At 47.1% G+C, this 13262-nt stretch overlaps 1 protein-coding gene across 4 annotated transcripts in view; it reads right to left on the reverse strand.

Annotated features, from left to right (window-relative positions):
• The window catches only part of eps8l2 (EPS8 signaling adaptor L2), a 113635-nt gene that overhangs the window by 33946 nt on the left and 66427 nt on the right, over nucleotides 1-13262 (reverse strand). For all 4 annotated transcript variants that reach the window (XM_029759524.1, XM_029759522.1, XM_029759523.1 and 1 more), the window contains 5 exons: nucleotides 12644-12805; nucleotides 11783-11932; nucleotides 6972-7051; nucleotides 6789-6895; nucleotides 4651-4718 (listed from right to left, as the gene is read on the reverse strand). In XM_029759524.1, coding sequence (XP_029615384.1) covers nucleotides 4651-4718; nucleotides 6789-6895; nucleotides 6972-7051; nucleotides 11783-11932; nucleotides 12644-12805 — 567 coding nt within the window. The remainder of the gene's footprint in view (nucleotides 1-4650; nucleotides 4719-6788; nucleotides 6896-6971; nucleotides 7052-11782; nucleotides 11933-12643; nucleotides 12806-13262) is intronic.

Below are 13262 nucleotides of genomic sequence, written 5' to 3' on the forward strand. Positions count from 1 at the left end.
CCTCTCATGTCGTCTAAGATTCCCAAAGATTGGAAAGCAGCTGCGGTCATCCCCCTCTTCAAAGGGGGGGACACTCTTGACCCAAACTGCTATAGACCTATATCTATCCTACCCTGCCTTTCTAAGGTCTTCGAAAGCCAAGTTAACAAACAGATCACCGACCATTTCGAATCCCACCGTACCTTCTCCGCTATGCAATCTGGTTTCAGAGCTGGTCATTTGTGCACCTCAGCCACGCTCAAGGTCCTAAACGATATCTTAACCGCCATCGATAAGAAACAGTACTGTGCAGCCGTACTCATTGACCTGGCCAAGGCTTTCGACTCTGTCAATCACCACATCCTCATCGGCAGACTCAACAGCCTTGGTTCCTCAAATGATTGCCTCGACTGGTTCACCAACTACTTATCCGACAGAGTTCAGTGTGTCAAATCTGAGGGCCTGTTATCCGGGCCTATTGCAGTCTCTATGGGGGTGCCACAGGGTTCAATTATTGGGCCGACTCTCTTCTCTGTATATATCAATGATGGCTGGCCCTCGCTTCTCGTTGGCTGGCCCTCGCTTCATACTCGTCGCCAAACCCACTGGCTCCAGGTCATCTACAAGACCCTGCTAGGTAAAGTCCCGCCTTATCTCTGCTCGCTGGTCACCATAGCTGCACCCACCCATAGCACGCGTTCCAGCAGGTATATTTCACTTGTCACCCCCAAAGCCAATTCCTCCTTTGGCCGCCTCTCCTTCCAGTTCTTTGCTGCCAATGACTGGAACGAACTACAAAAATCTCTGAAACTGGAAACACTTATCTCCCTCACTAGCTTTAAGCACCAGCTGTCAGAGCAGCTCACAGATCACTGCAACTGTACATCTATAGCCCATCTATAAATAGCCCAAACAACTACCCCTTCCCCTACTGTATTTCTTTATTTATTTTGCTCCTTTGCACCCCAGTATTTCTACTTTGCACACTCATCTACTGTCAAATCTACCACTCCAGTGTTTTAATTGCTATATTGTATTTACTTCGCCACCATGGCCTATTTATTGCCTTTACCTCCCTTATCTCACCTCATTTTCTCACATTATATATAAACTTATTTTTCTACGTGCTATGGGGTGATGCGCACGGCGTCGAGGCCAAGCATCCACAGGCCGGTATGCTCCGTGCCAGCGTCCCGCGCCTTCACGGCCCAGTGTATCCTGCATCTCCACTACCAGCCCCACGCACCAGGCCTCCAGTGCGTCAGCCCAGTCCAACTCGTTCTATTCCTGCTCCCCGCACTAGCCTTGGGGTGCGTGTATCCAGTCTGGCATCTCCAGTACCAGCCCCACGCACCAGGCCTCCAGTGCGTCAGCCCAGTCCAACTCGTCCTGTTCCTGCTCCCCACACTAGCCTTGGGGTGCGTGTATCCAGTCTGGCATCTCCAGTACCAGCCCCACGCACCAGGCCTCCAGTGCGTCAGCCCAGTCCAACTCGTCCTGTTCCTGCTCCCCGCACTAGCCTTGGGGTGCGTGTATCCAGTCTGGCATCTCCAGTACCAGCCCCACGCACCAGGCCTCCAGTGCGTCAGCCCAGTCCAACTCGTCCTGTTCCTGCTCCCCGCACTAGCCTTGGGGTGCGTGTATCCAGTCTGGCATCTCCACTACCAGCCCCACGCACCAGGCCTCCAGTGCGTCAGCCCAGTCCAACTCGTCCTGTTCCTGCTCCCCGCACTAGCCTTGGGGTGCGTGTATCCAGTCTGGCATCTCCAGTACCAGCCCCACGCACCAGGCCTCCAGTGCGTCAGCCCAGTCCAACTCGTCCTGTTCCTGCTCCCCGCACTAGCCTTGGGGTGCGTGTATCCAGTCTGGCATCTCCACTACCAGCCCCACGCACCAGGCCTCCAGTGCGTCAGCCCAGTCCAACTCGTCCTGTTCCTGCTCCCCGCACTAGCCTTGGGGTGCGTGTATCCAGTCTGGCATCTCCAGTACCAGCCCCACGCACCAAGCCTCCAGTGCGTCAGCCCAGTCCAACTCGTCCTGTTCCTGCTCCCCGCACTAGCCTTGGGGTGCGTGTATCCAGTCTGGCATCTCCACTACCAGCCCCACGCACCAGGCCTCCAGTGCGTCAGCCCAGTCCAACTCGTCCTGTTCCTGCTCCCCGCACTAGCCTTGGGGTGCGTGTATCCAGTCTGGCATCTCCAGTACCAGCCCCACGCACCAAGCCTCCAGTGCGTCAGCCCAGTCCAACTCGTCCTGTTCCTGCTCCCCGCACTAGCCTTGGGGTGCGTGTATCCAGTCTGGCATCTCCAGTACCAGCCCCACGCACCAGGCCTCCAGTGCGTCAGCCCAGTCCAACTCGTCCTGTTCCTGCTCCCCGCACTAGCCTTGGGGTGCGTGTATCCAGTCTGGCATCTCCAGTACCAGCCCCACGCACCAGGCCTCCAGTGCGTCAGCCCAGTCCAACTCGTCCTGTTCCTGCTCCCCGCACTAGCCTTGGGGTGCGTGTATCCAGTCTGGCATCTCCAGTACCAGCCCCACGCACCAGGCCTCCAGTGCGTCAGCCCAGTCCAACTCGTCCTGTTCCTGCTCCCCGCACTAACCCAGAGGTGCGTGTCTCCAGTCTGGCACATCCAAAGCCAGCACCACGCACCAGGCCTCCAGTGTGTCAGCCCAGTCCAGGATGTCCTGTTCCCGCTCCTTGCCCTAGCCCTGTGGTGCATGTCCTTAGTCTGGCACATCCTAAGCCAGCTCCACGCATCAGGTCTTCAGTGCGCAGTCCCCGTCCAGAGCTTTCGGCGACAGTGCCCCGTCCAGAGCGTCCGGCGACAGTGCCCCATCCAGAAACAGTCCGGAGCCGAGAGAGTTGGCCCACGGTCCGGAATCAGCTTAGCGAGAGTCGGCCCACAGTCCGGAATCGGCGCAGCCAGAGTCGCCCCACAGTCCGGAATCGGCGCAGCCAGAGTCGCCCTTCAGCCCGAGGTCTCCAGCTACGCGCATCAGCAGGAGGTCTCCAGCAACGCACATCAGCCCAAGGTCTTTTTTTTGTGTTTAGAGTTATTGGATTAGGTTTTGTTTTGTTGTTTTAGATGCATCCGGGGTCTGCACCTTTGGGGGGGGGTGGGTACTATCACGTCCTGACCAGTAAAGGGGTTATTTGTTATTGTAGTTTGGTCAGGACGTGGCAGGGGGTGTTTGTTTTATGTGGTTCGGGGTTTGTTGGGTTATGTACTTATGTAAGAGGGTTGTTTGTTTTATGTGTTCTGTTTTTTTTGGTCTGTTCTATGTTAGTGTATTTCTATGTTCAGTCTAGTCTGTCTATTTCTATGTTTAGTTCATTGGATTGACCTTCAATTGGAGGCAGCTGTTCCTCGTTGCCTCTGATTGAAGGTCCTATGTATAGGGGTGTTTTTGTAATGGGATTTGTGGGTAGTTGTCTCCTGTTTTGTGTCTGTGCACCTGACAGGACTGTTTAGTGTCGTTCATTGTTTTGTATACGTGATTTGTTTGTTTTTCCTTCTTTTGATTTAATAAAGAAGATGAGTATACACGTTCCCGCTGCACCTTGGTCTAATCCTTACGACGTACGTTACATCGCCAGAGAATTGAATGTTAATTTCTCTACCATAAGCCACCTCCAACGTCGTTTCAGAGAATTTAGCAGTACCTTCAACCGACCTCAAAACCGCAGTGGGATGGGGTTATGGTATGGACACCCATAAGCTACGGACAATTGTATTTTATCGATGGCAATTTGAACGCAGAGAAATACAATGACGAGATTGAGGCCCCTTGTCGTGCCGTTCATCCGCCACCATCACCTCATGTTTCAGCATGATAATACACGGCCCCAAGGATCTGTAGGCAATTTATGGAAGCTGAAAATGTTCCACAGGCCACAATCAACAGCCTGATCAACTCTATGCGAAGGCAAATGAGGCAAATGTTGGTCACACCAGATACTGACTGGATTTATGATCCACGCCCCTACCTTTTTTTTTAAGATATCTGTGACCGACAGTCATGTGAAATCCATAGATTAGGGCCTAATTTATTCATTTCAATTGACTGATTTCCTTATATGAACTGTAACTCAGTTAAATCTTTGAAATTGTTGTGTTTCTATTTTTTGTTCAGTATAGATTTGTCACGCCCTGGCCATAGAGAGGGTTTTATTCTCTATTTTGGTTAGGCCAGGGTGTGACTAGGGTGGGCATTCTATGTCCTTTTTTTTCTATGTTTTGTGTTTCTTTGTTTTGGCCTGGTATGGCTCTCAATCAGGGACAGCTGTACATCGTTGTCGCTGATTGGGAGCCATACTTAGGTAGCCTGTTTTTCTTTGGGTTTTGTGGGTGGTTTATTTCTGTTTAGTATGTCTTACCTGACAGAACTGTTTGGCTTTCGTCTTTTGTTTCTCTGTTCATTGTGTTCTCAGTGTAATAAATTCATGATGAGCACTAACCACGCTGCGCCTTGGTCTACTCCCTTCCATTGTAAGATTAGAGGTGGTCAAAGAGATTTAAAAAAGGGAAGCAGTAATGACTGACTTTCTGCAGGACGACAGAGAAAGCGTCTTTGCGAAGAAGTATATCAGTATGTATTATATATTTTTTTTTGTTCGGTATAGATTATATGTTATATATGTAGGTTACAAGGTGTAACAGCGGAACTCACCACGTCTTTCTCAATACGCTGGGCCAGCTTTTCATGGTCCTGCTGTGTGGAACCTCGCCTTTCCACGTCTAACAGACACACAGACAGAGCATATTTATTCATATACAACAACAACAACGATAACAGTTAATCATGGTTATAATAATGTGTGTGTGTAATGTGTGTGTATGTGTGTGTGTCTCTGTGTGTGTGTGTGTGTGTGTCTCTCTCTCTCTCTCTGTGCGTAATGTGTGTGTGTGTGTGTCTCTGTGTGTAATGTGTGTGTGTGTGTGTGTCTCTGTGTGTGTGTGTGTGCGTGTGTGTCTCTCTGTGTGTAATGTGAGTGTATATATATATCAGTGCATCAGTGTGAGAGCCCTGGCGGAGTGGTGCCAGGAAAATAACCTCTCCCTCAATGTCAACAAATGAAGGAGCTGATTGTGGACTTCAGGAGACAGTAGAGGGAACACTTCCCTATCCACCTCGATGAGGCAACAGCTTCTATCAGACTGTTAAATAGCCAGTTAAATAGCTAGCTCACTAGCCAGATAGCACCCAGTTACTCAACCCTGCACCTTAGAGGCTGCTGCTCTATATACAGAGACATGGAATCACTGGTCACTTTAATAATGAAACATTAAAACGTGTTTTCTTTTCTATTTTTTCCTTTAAGCAATGGATTTTTTTCTGGCCACTCTTCCGTAAAGCCCAGCTCTGTGGAGTGTACGGCTTAAAGTGGTCCTATGGACAGATACTCCAATCTCCACTGTGGAGCTTTGGAAGTCCTTCAGGGTTATCTTTGGTCTCTTTGTTGCCTCTCTGATTAATGCCCTCCTTGCCTGGTCTGTGAGTTTTGGTGGGCGTCCCTCTCTTGGCAGGTTTGTTGTGGTGCCATATTCTTTCCATTTTTTAATAAATGATTTAATGGTGCTCCGTGGGATGTTCAAAGTTTCTGATATTTTTTTATAACCCAACCCTGATCTGTACTTCTCCACAACTTTGTCCCTGACCTGTTTGGAGAGCTCCTAGGTCTTCATGGTGCCACTTGCTTGGTGGTGCCGCTTGCTTAGTGGTGTTGCAGACTCTGGGGCCTTTCAGAACAGGTGTATATATACTGAGATCATGTGACAGATCATGTGACACTTAGATTGCACACAGGTGGACTTTATTTAACTAATTCTGTGACTTCTGAAGGTAATTGGTTGAACCAGATCTTATTTAGGGGCTTTATAGCAAAGGGGGTGAAAACATATGTATTCTACATATATTACTCTACGCACACACCACTTTTCCATTTCTTTTTTATTTATTTTTAATTTTTTTAAATAACTTTTTCATTTCACTTCACCAATTTGGACTATTTTGTGTTTGTCCATTACATGAAATCCAAATAAAAATCCATTTCAATTACAGGTTGCAATGCACCAAAATAGGAAAAACGCCAAGGGGGATGAATACTTTTGCAAGGCGCTGTACATGTACATATTACCTCAATTACCCCGACTAACCGGTGCCCCTGCACATTGACTCTGTACCGGTGCCCCCTGTATATAGCCTCCACATTGACTCTGTACCGGTACCCCCTGTATATAGCCTCCACATTGACTCTGTACCGGTACCCCCTGTATATAGCCTCCACATTGACTCTGTACCGGTACCCCCTGTATATAGCCTCCACATTGACTCTGTACCTGTACCCCTGTATATAGCCTCCACATTGACTCTGTACCGGTACCCCCTGTATATAGCCTCCACATTGACTCTGTACCGGTACCCCCTGTATATAGCCTCCACATTGACTCTGTACCGGTACCCCCTGTATATAGCCTCACTATTGTTATTTTACTGCTGCTGGGGTGGCAGGTAGCCTAGTAGTTAGAGCGTTGGACTTGTAACCGAAAGGTTTTGCAAGGCACTGTATGTGTATGTGACCAATAAAATTGTATTTTATTTTATTTGGATTATGCTGTGTGTGTGTATGTCTCTCTCTCTCTGTGTGTAATGTGTCTGTCTGTCTGTCTGTCTGTCTGTCTGTCTGTCTGTCTGTCTGTCTGTCTGTCTGTCTGTCTGTCTGTCTGTCTGTCTGTCTGTCTGTCTGTCTGTCTGTCTGTCTGTCTGTCTGTCTGTCTGTCTGTCTGTCTGTCTGGTATAAGTCTCACCCTGCATGTTCATGGCAGCCACGCGGCCTCCTGGGGTCGGGCCCTTGGGGGCCGAGGAGGGGGGGATGATGGTCTCTCTGTGGCGCTTCATCTTCTCCTGGTTCACCCTGAAAGGAGGAGAGGAGGGTTTTAATCACGGTGGTTATGGGGGGGGGCTCCCCCATTAGAAATAACGGTTCTTACTTCAAGGTCTGTGGTCGCATCTTCTTCCCATGTTTGTTGTCACCCAGGGCACTGTCGATGTCTGCATGGACCATCTCTGCCTGCAAAGAGAGACAAAAAGAGAGAGAGAGACAGAGACAGAGAGACAGAGACAGAGACAGAGAGACAGAGAGACAGAGACACAGAGAGAGAGCGACAGAGAGAGAGACAGAGACAGAGAGAGACAGACAGAGACACAGAGACAGAGAGAGAGAGAGACAGAGAGAGAGACAGAGAGACAGAGACACAGAGACCGAGCGAGGGAAAAATCATAGTCAGTATAAATATGTGGTGTCACCCAGGGCACTGTCGATGTCTGCACGGAGGGGGCGTGTGTACGGTTACAGAGGGTCAGTGCTGAATAACAATTGTATAGGACTACAGAATCACAACAAACTTTCAGGTAACAATCCCTGCCTCCACTTCAAGCACCTCCACAAAAATCACAATTTGTCAAAAGTATCGCCAAATCATGATTTGCCAAAAAATTCACTTCAAGAAAAAGATGTTCACTGGTAATTCAAGATGGTATGCCTGATCATTTAGTTCATCATGTACATAGAAAATAAAGGGCAACTATTGATGCCATAGCAAGCGGACAGCCCCTTGGATGAGTGAGGAAACTAATCAAGAGAAAGTCCATTATGATATTATGAGAGAGCAACTTGGCATATAAAACAAGGCCATTATAAAAATGCCAGATGGGCTCATTTTTACTAACTTGATCACTAATAATCAGAATAATTACAGAATGCTCTTCTCCACCATTTAAGGCCGGATAAAACCTACCCGCCACAAACCTATGGAAATATGGCATATTTCAGAGAAAGGATAACAAAACATTAGGCTGGGTTTTCAGTCAAGACCTGATGAGAAGTTTGATGATATTTGCCCCTAGCCTACTACAGATTTATTTTCCCTGGTTGACACAGACATGTTCAGGAAAGTGATATCACAAATGAAGCCGCCTTCTACCTGCTCTTCTTGATCCTATCCACAACGCTTTCTTCAAAACAGTTTTTAATTGCATATCTGAAGAAGTACAAGCTATTGTTAATCACTTCCTATTCACAGGCACTTTACCCCACTCCACTATAAAAACTGCTGTGGTGAAAACCCCTTCTGAAGAACAGGTTATCCAGGTTAATTTTACAGCCAACGTCCAACCTTCCATTCTTAAGCAAAATTCTGGAGAAATTGGTTTTAACAATTACAATCTGGTTTTTGGTTTAAAAGGTAAATATTACTGTTTACTGTATACACCGAGTATGCCAAACATTAGGAACACCTTCCTAATATTGAGTTACACACCCCCCCAACAATGCTTCCCACTGTTGTGTCCAGTTGGCTGGATATCCTTTGTTGTGGAGGACCATTCTTGATACATACGGGGAAACTGAGCGTGAAAAACCCAGCAGCGTTGCAGTTCTTGACACAAACCGGTGCGCTTGGCACCTACTACCATAACCCGTTCAAAAGCCACTGAAATATCTTGTCTTGCCCATTCACCCTCTGAATGACACACACACACACACAATCCATGTCTCAAGGCTTAAAAATCATTCTTTAACCCGTCTCCTCCCCTTCATCTACACTGATTGAAGTGGATTTAACAGGTGACATCAATAAGGGATCATAGCTTTTCACCTGGATTCACCTGGTCAGTCTCATGGAAAGAGCGGGTGTTCCTGATGTTTTGTGTACTCAGTGTAGATGTTAACCCCTTGGCAGCGTTATCAGAAAGCACAGCATTGATTTCCAGACGATACACAACCTCACATTTCTGTGTCACCTGAGGATTTTAGCTCCACGGATAAAATTATTTAGACTTTATAAGTGATTTAAATAGTTGGACGGCTAACAACTTCCTCTAGCTAAATCAAGACCGAAGTATTTATTGTTCGAACCAAAGCACAGAGAAAGAATCTGGCTGCACATTTTAATTCACGGGCAATAAAGATAAAAACCATATTGTCACGCCCTGACCGTAGAGATCCTTAGTATTCTCTATGTTTGGTTAGATCAGGGTGTGACTCGGGTGGGGAAATCTATGTTTTCTATTTCTTTGTTTTTGGCCGAGTGTGGTTCCCAATCAGAGGCAGCTGTCTATCGTTGTCTCTGATTTGGGATCATATATAATTTGTCATTTTCCTTTTGGGTTTTGTGGGATCTTATTTTCTGTTAAGAACTTTATGTTCGTTTTGTATTTTCTTTGTTTTGCCGGTGTTCATCAAATAAAAGAAAGATGTACGCTTACCTGAGGAACATTGCCAGGGTGCGGCCGTTTCTCTCTCAGCCTGATACAGAGAGACTCATCGCTTTTATTACAAGCAGGCTTGACTACTGTAACGCTCTCCTGTCTGGTCTACCCAAGAAAGCCATTGGTCAACTGCAAAACATACAGAATGCTGCAGCGTGGGTACTGACCATAGACCAGACGAAGAGAACACATTACACTGGTTTTAAGGTCTCTGCACTGGCTGCCTGTCAGTTCTAGAAGTCATTTTAAGATTCTTACACTTACATATTAGTCATTTAGCAGACGCTCTTATCCAGAGCGACTTACAGTAGTGAATGCATACATTACATAAAAATGTTTCCCTTGTACTGGTCCCCCGTGGGAATCGAACCCACAACCCTGGCGTTGCAAACACCATGCTTTACCAACTGAGCCACATGGGACCCATGTGGTTTTTAAATCAACCCACGATTGTGCACCACAATACATGTCAGAAATGTTTTTAAGTTATGTACCCAGTAGGTCCCTCAGGTCCTCTGGCCTTATAACTATCCCAAAGCCCAGGACCAAGAGGCATGGAGAGACAGCCTTTTAACTATCCCACAGCCCAGGACCAAGAGGCATGGAGAGGCAGCCTTTTAACTATCCCAAAGCCCAGGACCAAGAGGCATGGAGAGACAGCCTTTTAACTATCCCACAGCCCAGGACCAATAGGCATGGAGAGACAGCCTTTTAACTATCCCAAAGCCTAGGACCAAGAGGCATGGAGAGACAACCTTTTAACTATCCCAAAGCCCAAGACCAAGAGGCATGGAGAGACAGCCTTATAACTATCCCAAAGCCTACGACCAAGAGGCATGGAGAGACAGCCTTTTAACTATCCCAAAGCCCAGGACCAAGAGGCATGGAGAGACAGCCTTTTAACTATCCCAAAGCCTAGGACCAGGAGGCATGGAGAGACAGCCTTTTAACTATCCCAAAGCCTAGGACCAAGAGGCATGGAGAGAGCAGCCTTTTAACTATCCCAAAGCCCAGGACCAAGAGGCATGGAGAGACAGCCTTTTAACTATCCCAAAGCCTAGGACCAAGAGGCATGGAGAGACAGCCTTTTAACTATCCCAAAGCCCAGGACCAAGAGGCATGGAGAGACAGCCTTATAACTATCCCAAAGCCCAGGACCAAGAGGCATGGAGAGACAGCCTTTAACTATCCCAAAGCCTAGGACCAAGAGGCATGGAGAGAGCAGCCTTTTAACTATCCCACAGCCCAGGACCAGGAGGCATGGAGAGGCAGCCTTTTAACTATCCCAAAGCCCAGGACCAAGAGGCATGGAGAGACAGCCTTTTAACTATCCCAAAGCCTAGGACCAAGAGGCATGGAGAGACAGCCTTTTAACTATCCCAAAGCCTAGGACCAAGAGGCATGGAGAGGCAGCCTTTTAACTATCCCAAAGCCCAGGACCAAGACGCATGGAGAGAAGGCCTTTTAACTATCCCAAAGCCTAGGACCAAGAGGCATGGAGAGACAGCCTTTTAACTATCCCAAAGCCTAGGACCAAGAGGCATGGAGAGGCAGCCTTTTAACTATCCCAAAGCCCAGGACCAAGAGGCATGGAGAGGCAGCCTTTTAACTATCCCAAAGCCTAGGACCAAGAGGCATGGAGAGGCACCCTTTTAACTATCCCAAAGCCCAGGACCAAGAGGCATGGAGAGACAACCGTTTAACTATCCCAAAGCCTAGGACCAAGAGGCATGGAGAGACAGCCTTTTAACTATCCCAAAGCCTAGGACCAAAAGGCATGGAGAGACAGCCTTTTAACTATCCCAAAGCCTAGGACCAAGAGGCATGGAGAGACAGCCTTTTAACTATCCCAAAGCCCAGGACCAAGAGGCATGGAGAGACAGCCTTTTAACTATCCCAAAGCCTAGGACCAGGAGGCATGGAGAGGCAGCCTTTTAACTATCCCAAAGCCCAGGACCAAGAGGCATGGAGAGACAGCCTTTTAACTATCCCAAAGCCTAGGACCAAGAGGCATGGAGAGGCAGCCTTTTAACTATCCCAAAGCCCAGGACCAAGAGGCATGGAGAGGCAGCCTGTAGTTATTATGCCCCCAGACTCTGGAATAGCCTTCCAGAGAAGGGGGACGAAACTGTGGACATTTTTAAAATATATCTTAAAACACGTCTTTTTAGTTTTGCTTTTCCTCAGGGTGCTTTTAGTCATCAGTTATTATTGTTATTCTTTTGTTTTTAATCCTCTGATGTTTGTTGTGTGGATAATATTTCTGGTTTTATCTTTATTTTTTTTATCTATGATTTTTCCTGGGAAGCATATTGCATTGCATCCATGTCTGAAATGTACTGTATAAATAAAGCTTGATTTAATTTGTTTTGACAGATGGTTAACATGACATTGTCAGCATCCCAAAACGCCCCCTATTCCCAATATAGTGACCTGCTATTAACCAGGGCCCATTCCCTATATAGTGCACTACTTGGGGTGCCATTTGGGACAGCCATTGTGTCTCATGATTACGTAGATAGAAGTGACCCACCTCAACCTCGTCACAGTAGAAGAAGTGTATGTCAGGTCTGTGCTGTTCAGTGTCTTGACACACCAGCAGTAGGACAGATGGATACCTGGTCTGATTCAACACTGTCTGGCAGTGGTGGATCGTAGGCAGGGGGAAGTTCTCCAACTCTTCCTATGATGGCGGGAGGGAGGGAGGGAGGGAGGGAGGGAGCAGGTAGGAGGGATGGAGGGAGGCAGGGAGGGAGGCAGGTAGGAGGGAGGGAGGGAGGCAGGGAGGGAGGCAGGTAGGAGGGATGGAGGGAGGCAGGGAGGGAGGCAGGTAGCAGGGCAGGTAGGAGGGAGGGAGGGAGGGAGGCAGGCAGGTAGGAGGGAGGGAGAGAGGCAGGAGGGAGGTAGAGAGAGAGAGGGGGAGGGAGGAAAGAAGGGGAGATTATTCCATATCAAATGTGTCCGTTCAACAGTAATCTCACCGTAATGGCTAACTGTCTGCAGATCTAACTGCCAGTGGCTTGGCTCGGGAAGACACACACACACACACACACACACACACACACACACACACACACACACACACACACACACACACACACACACACACACACACACACACACACACACATATATAAAAAAACTGAGAGACTGAAGACTTGGATGGGCATAATCACAGCACTATATATATATATATATATATCTCTTTCCCATCAGAGGTTTCAACAGACCGCTGTATTTTACACCAGCAGGTTATTAAAGGTGTGTCTTATTAAATACACCTGAATACATAATGTTAATTCAAATTCCCTGGCATAACCAACTAATCAGAATCCCCTTTATTCTTCAAGTACATCTACATGTACCAGGAATTTGACTGTGTAAGTTGAAGTACCTGTGTATCAACGTCCAGTAGCCGTACAGCCTTGTCATTGACCTGCAGCAGCATCTCCTGTGTCCAGATCTTGTCTTTAGAGTCCAGCAGCACCAGCTTCTTAATGGCATCGTCCACTGTAGCAATGGACTCTGTCTTGTCCATCATGAAGGTGGACAGGTGCTGGGGAGAGAGGCGGTGGGTTCATAACATAGAGGACTGTCACTCTTTTATAAAAAGAAAATCAGGATTCAGTTTAAAATAAACCAGAAGAAGAAGATCAGGATTCAGTTTATAATAAACCAGAAGAAGAAGGAGGTCAGGATTCAGTTTAAAATAAACCAGAAGAAGAAGAAGATCAGGATTCAGTTTATAATAAACCAGAAGAAGAAGAAGAAGATCAGGATTCAGTTTATAATAAACCAGAAGAAGAAGAAGAAGATCAGGATTCAGTTTATAATAAACCAGAAGAAGAAGAAGAAGAAGATCAGGATTCAGTTTATAATAAACCAGAAGAAGATCAGGATTCAGTTTATAATAAACCAGAAGAAGAAGATCAGGATTCAGTTTATAATAAACCAGAAGAAGAAGAAGAAGATCAGGATTCAGTTTATTATAAACCAGAAGAAGATCAGGATTC

The sequence above is a fragment of the Salmo trutta genome, chromosome 7 (genome assembly GCF_901001165.1).
Source record: "Salmo trutta chromosome 7, fSalTru1.1, whole genome shotgun sequence".
In the NCBI taxonomy this organism is placed as follows: Eukaryota; Metazoa; Chordata; class Actinopteri; order Salmoniformes; family Salmonidae; genus Salmo; species Salmo trutta.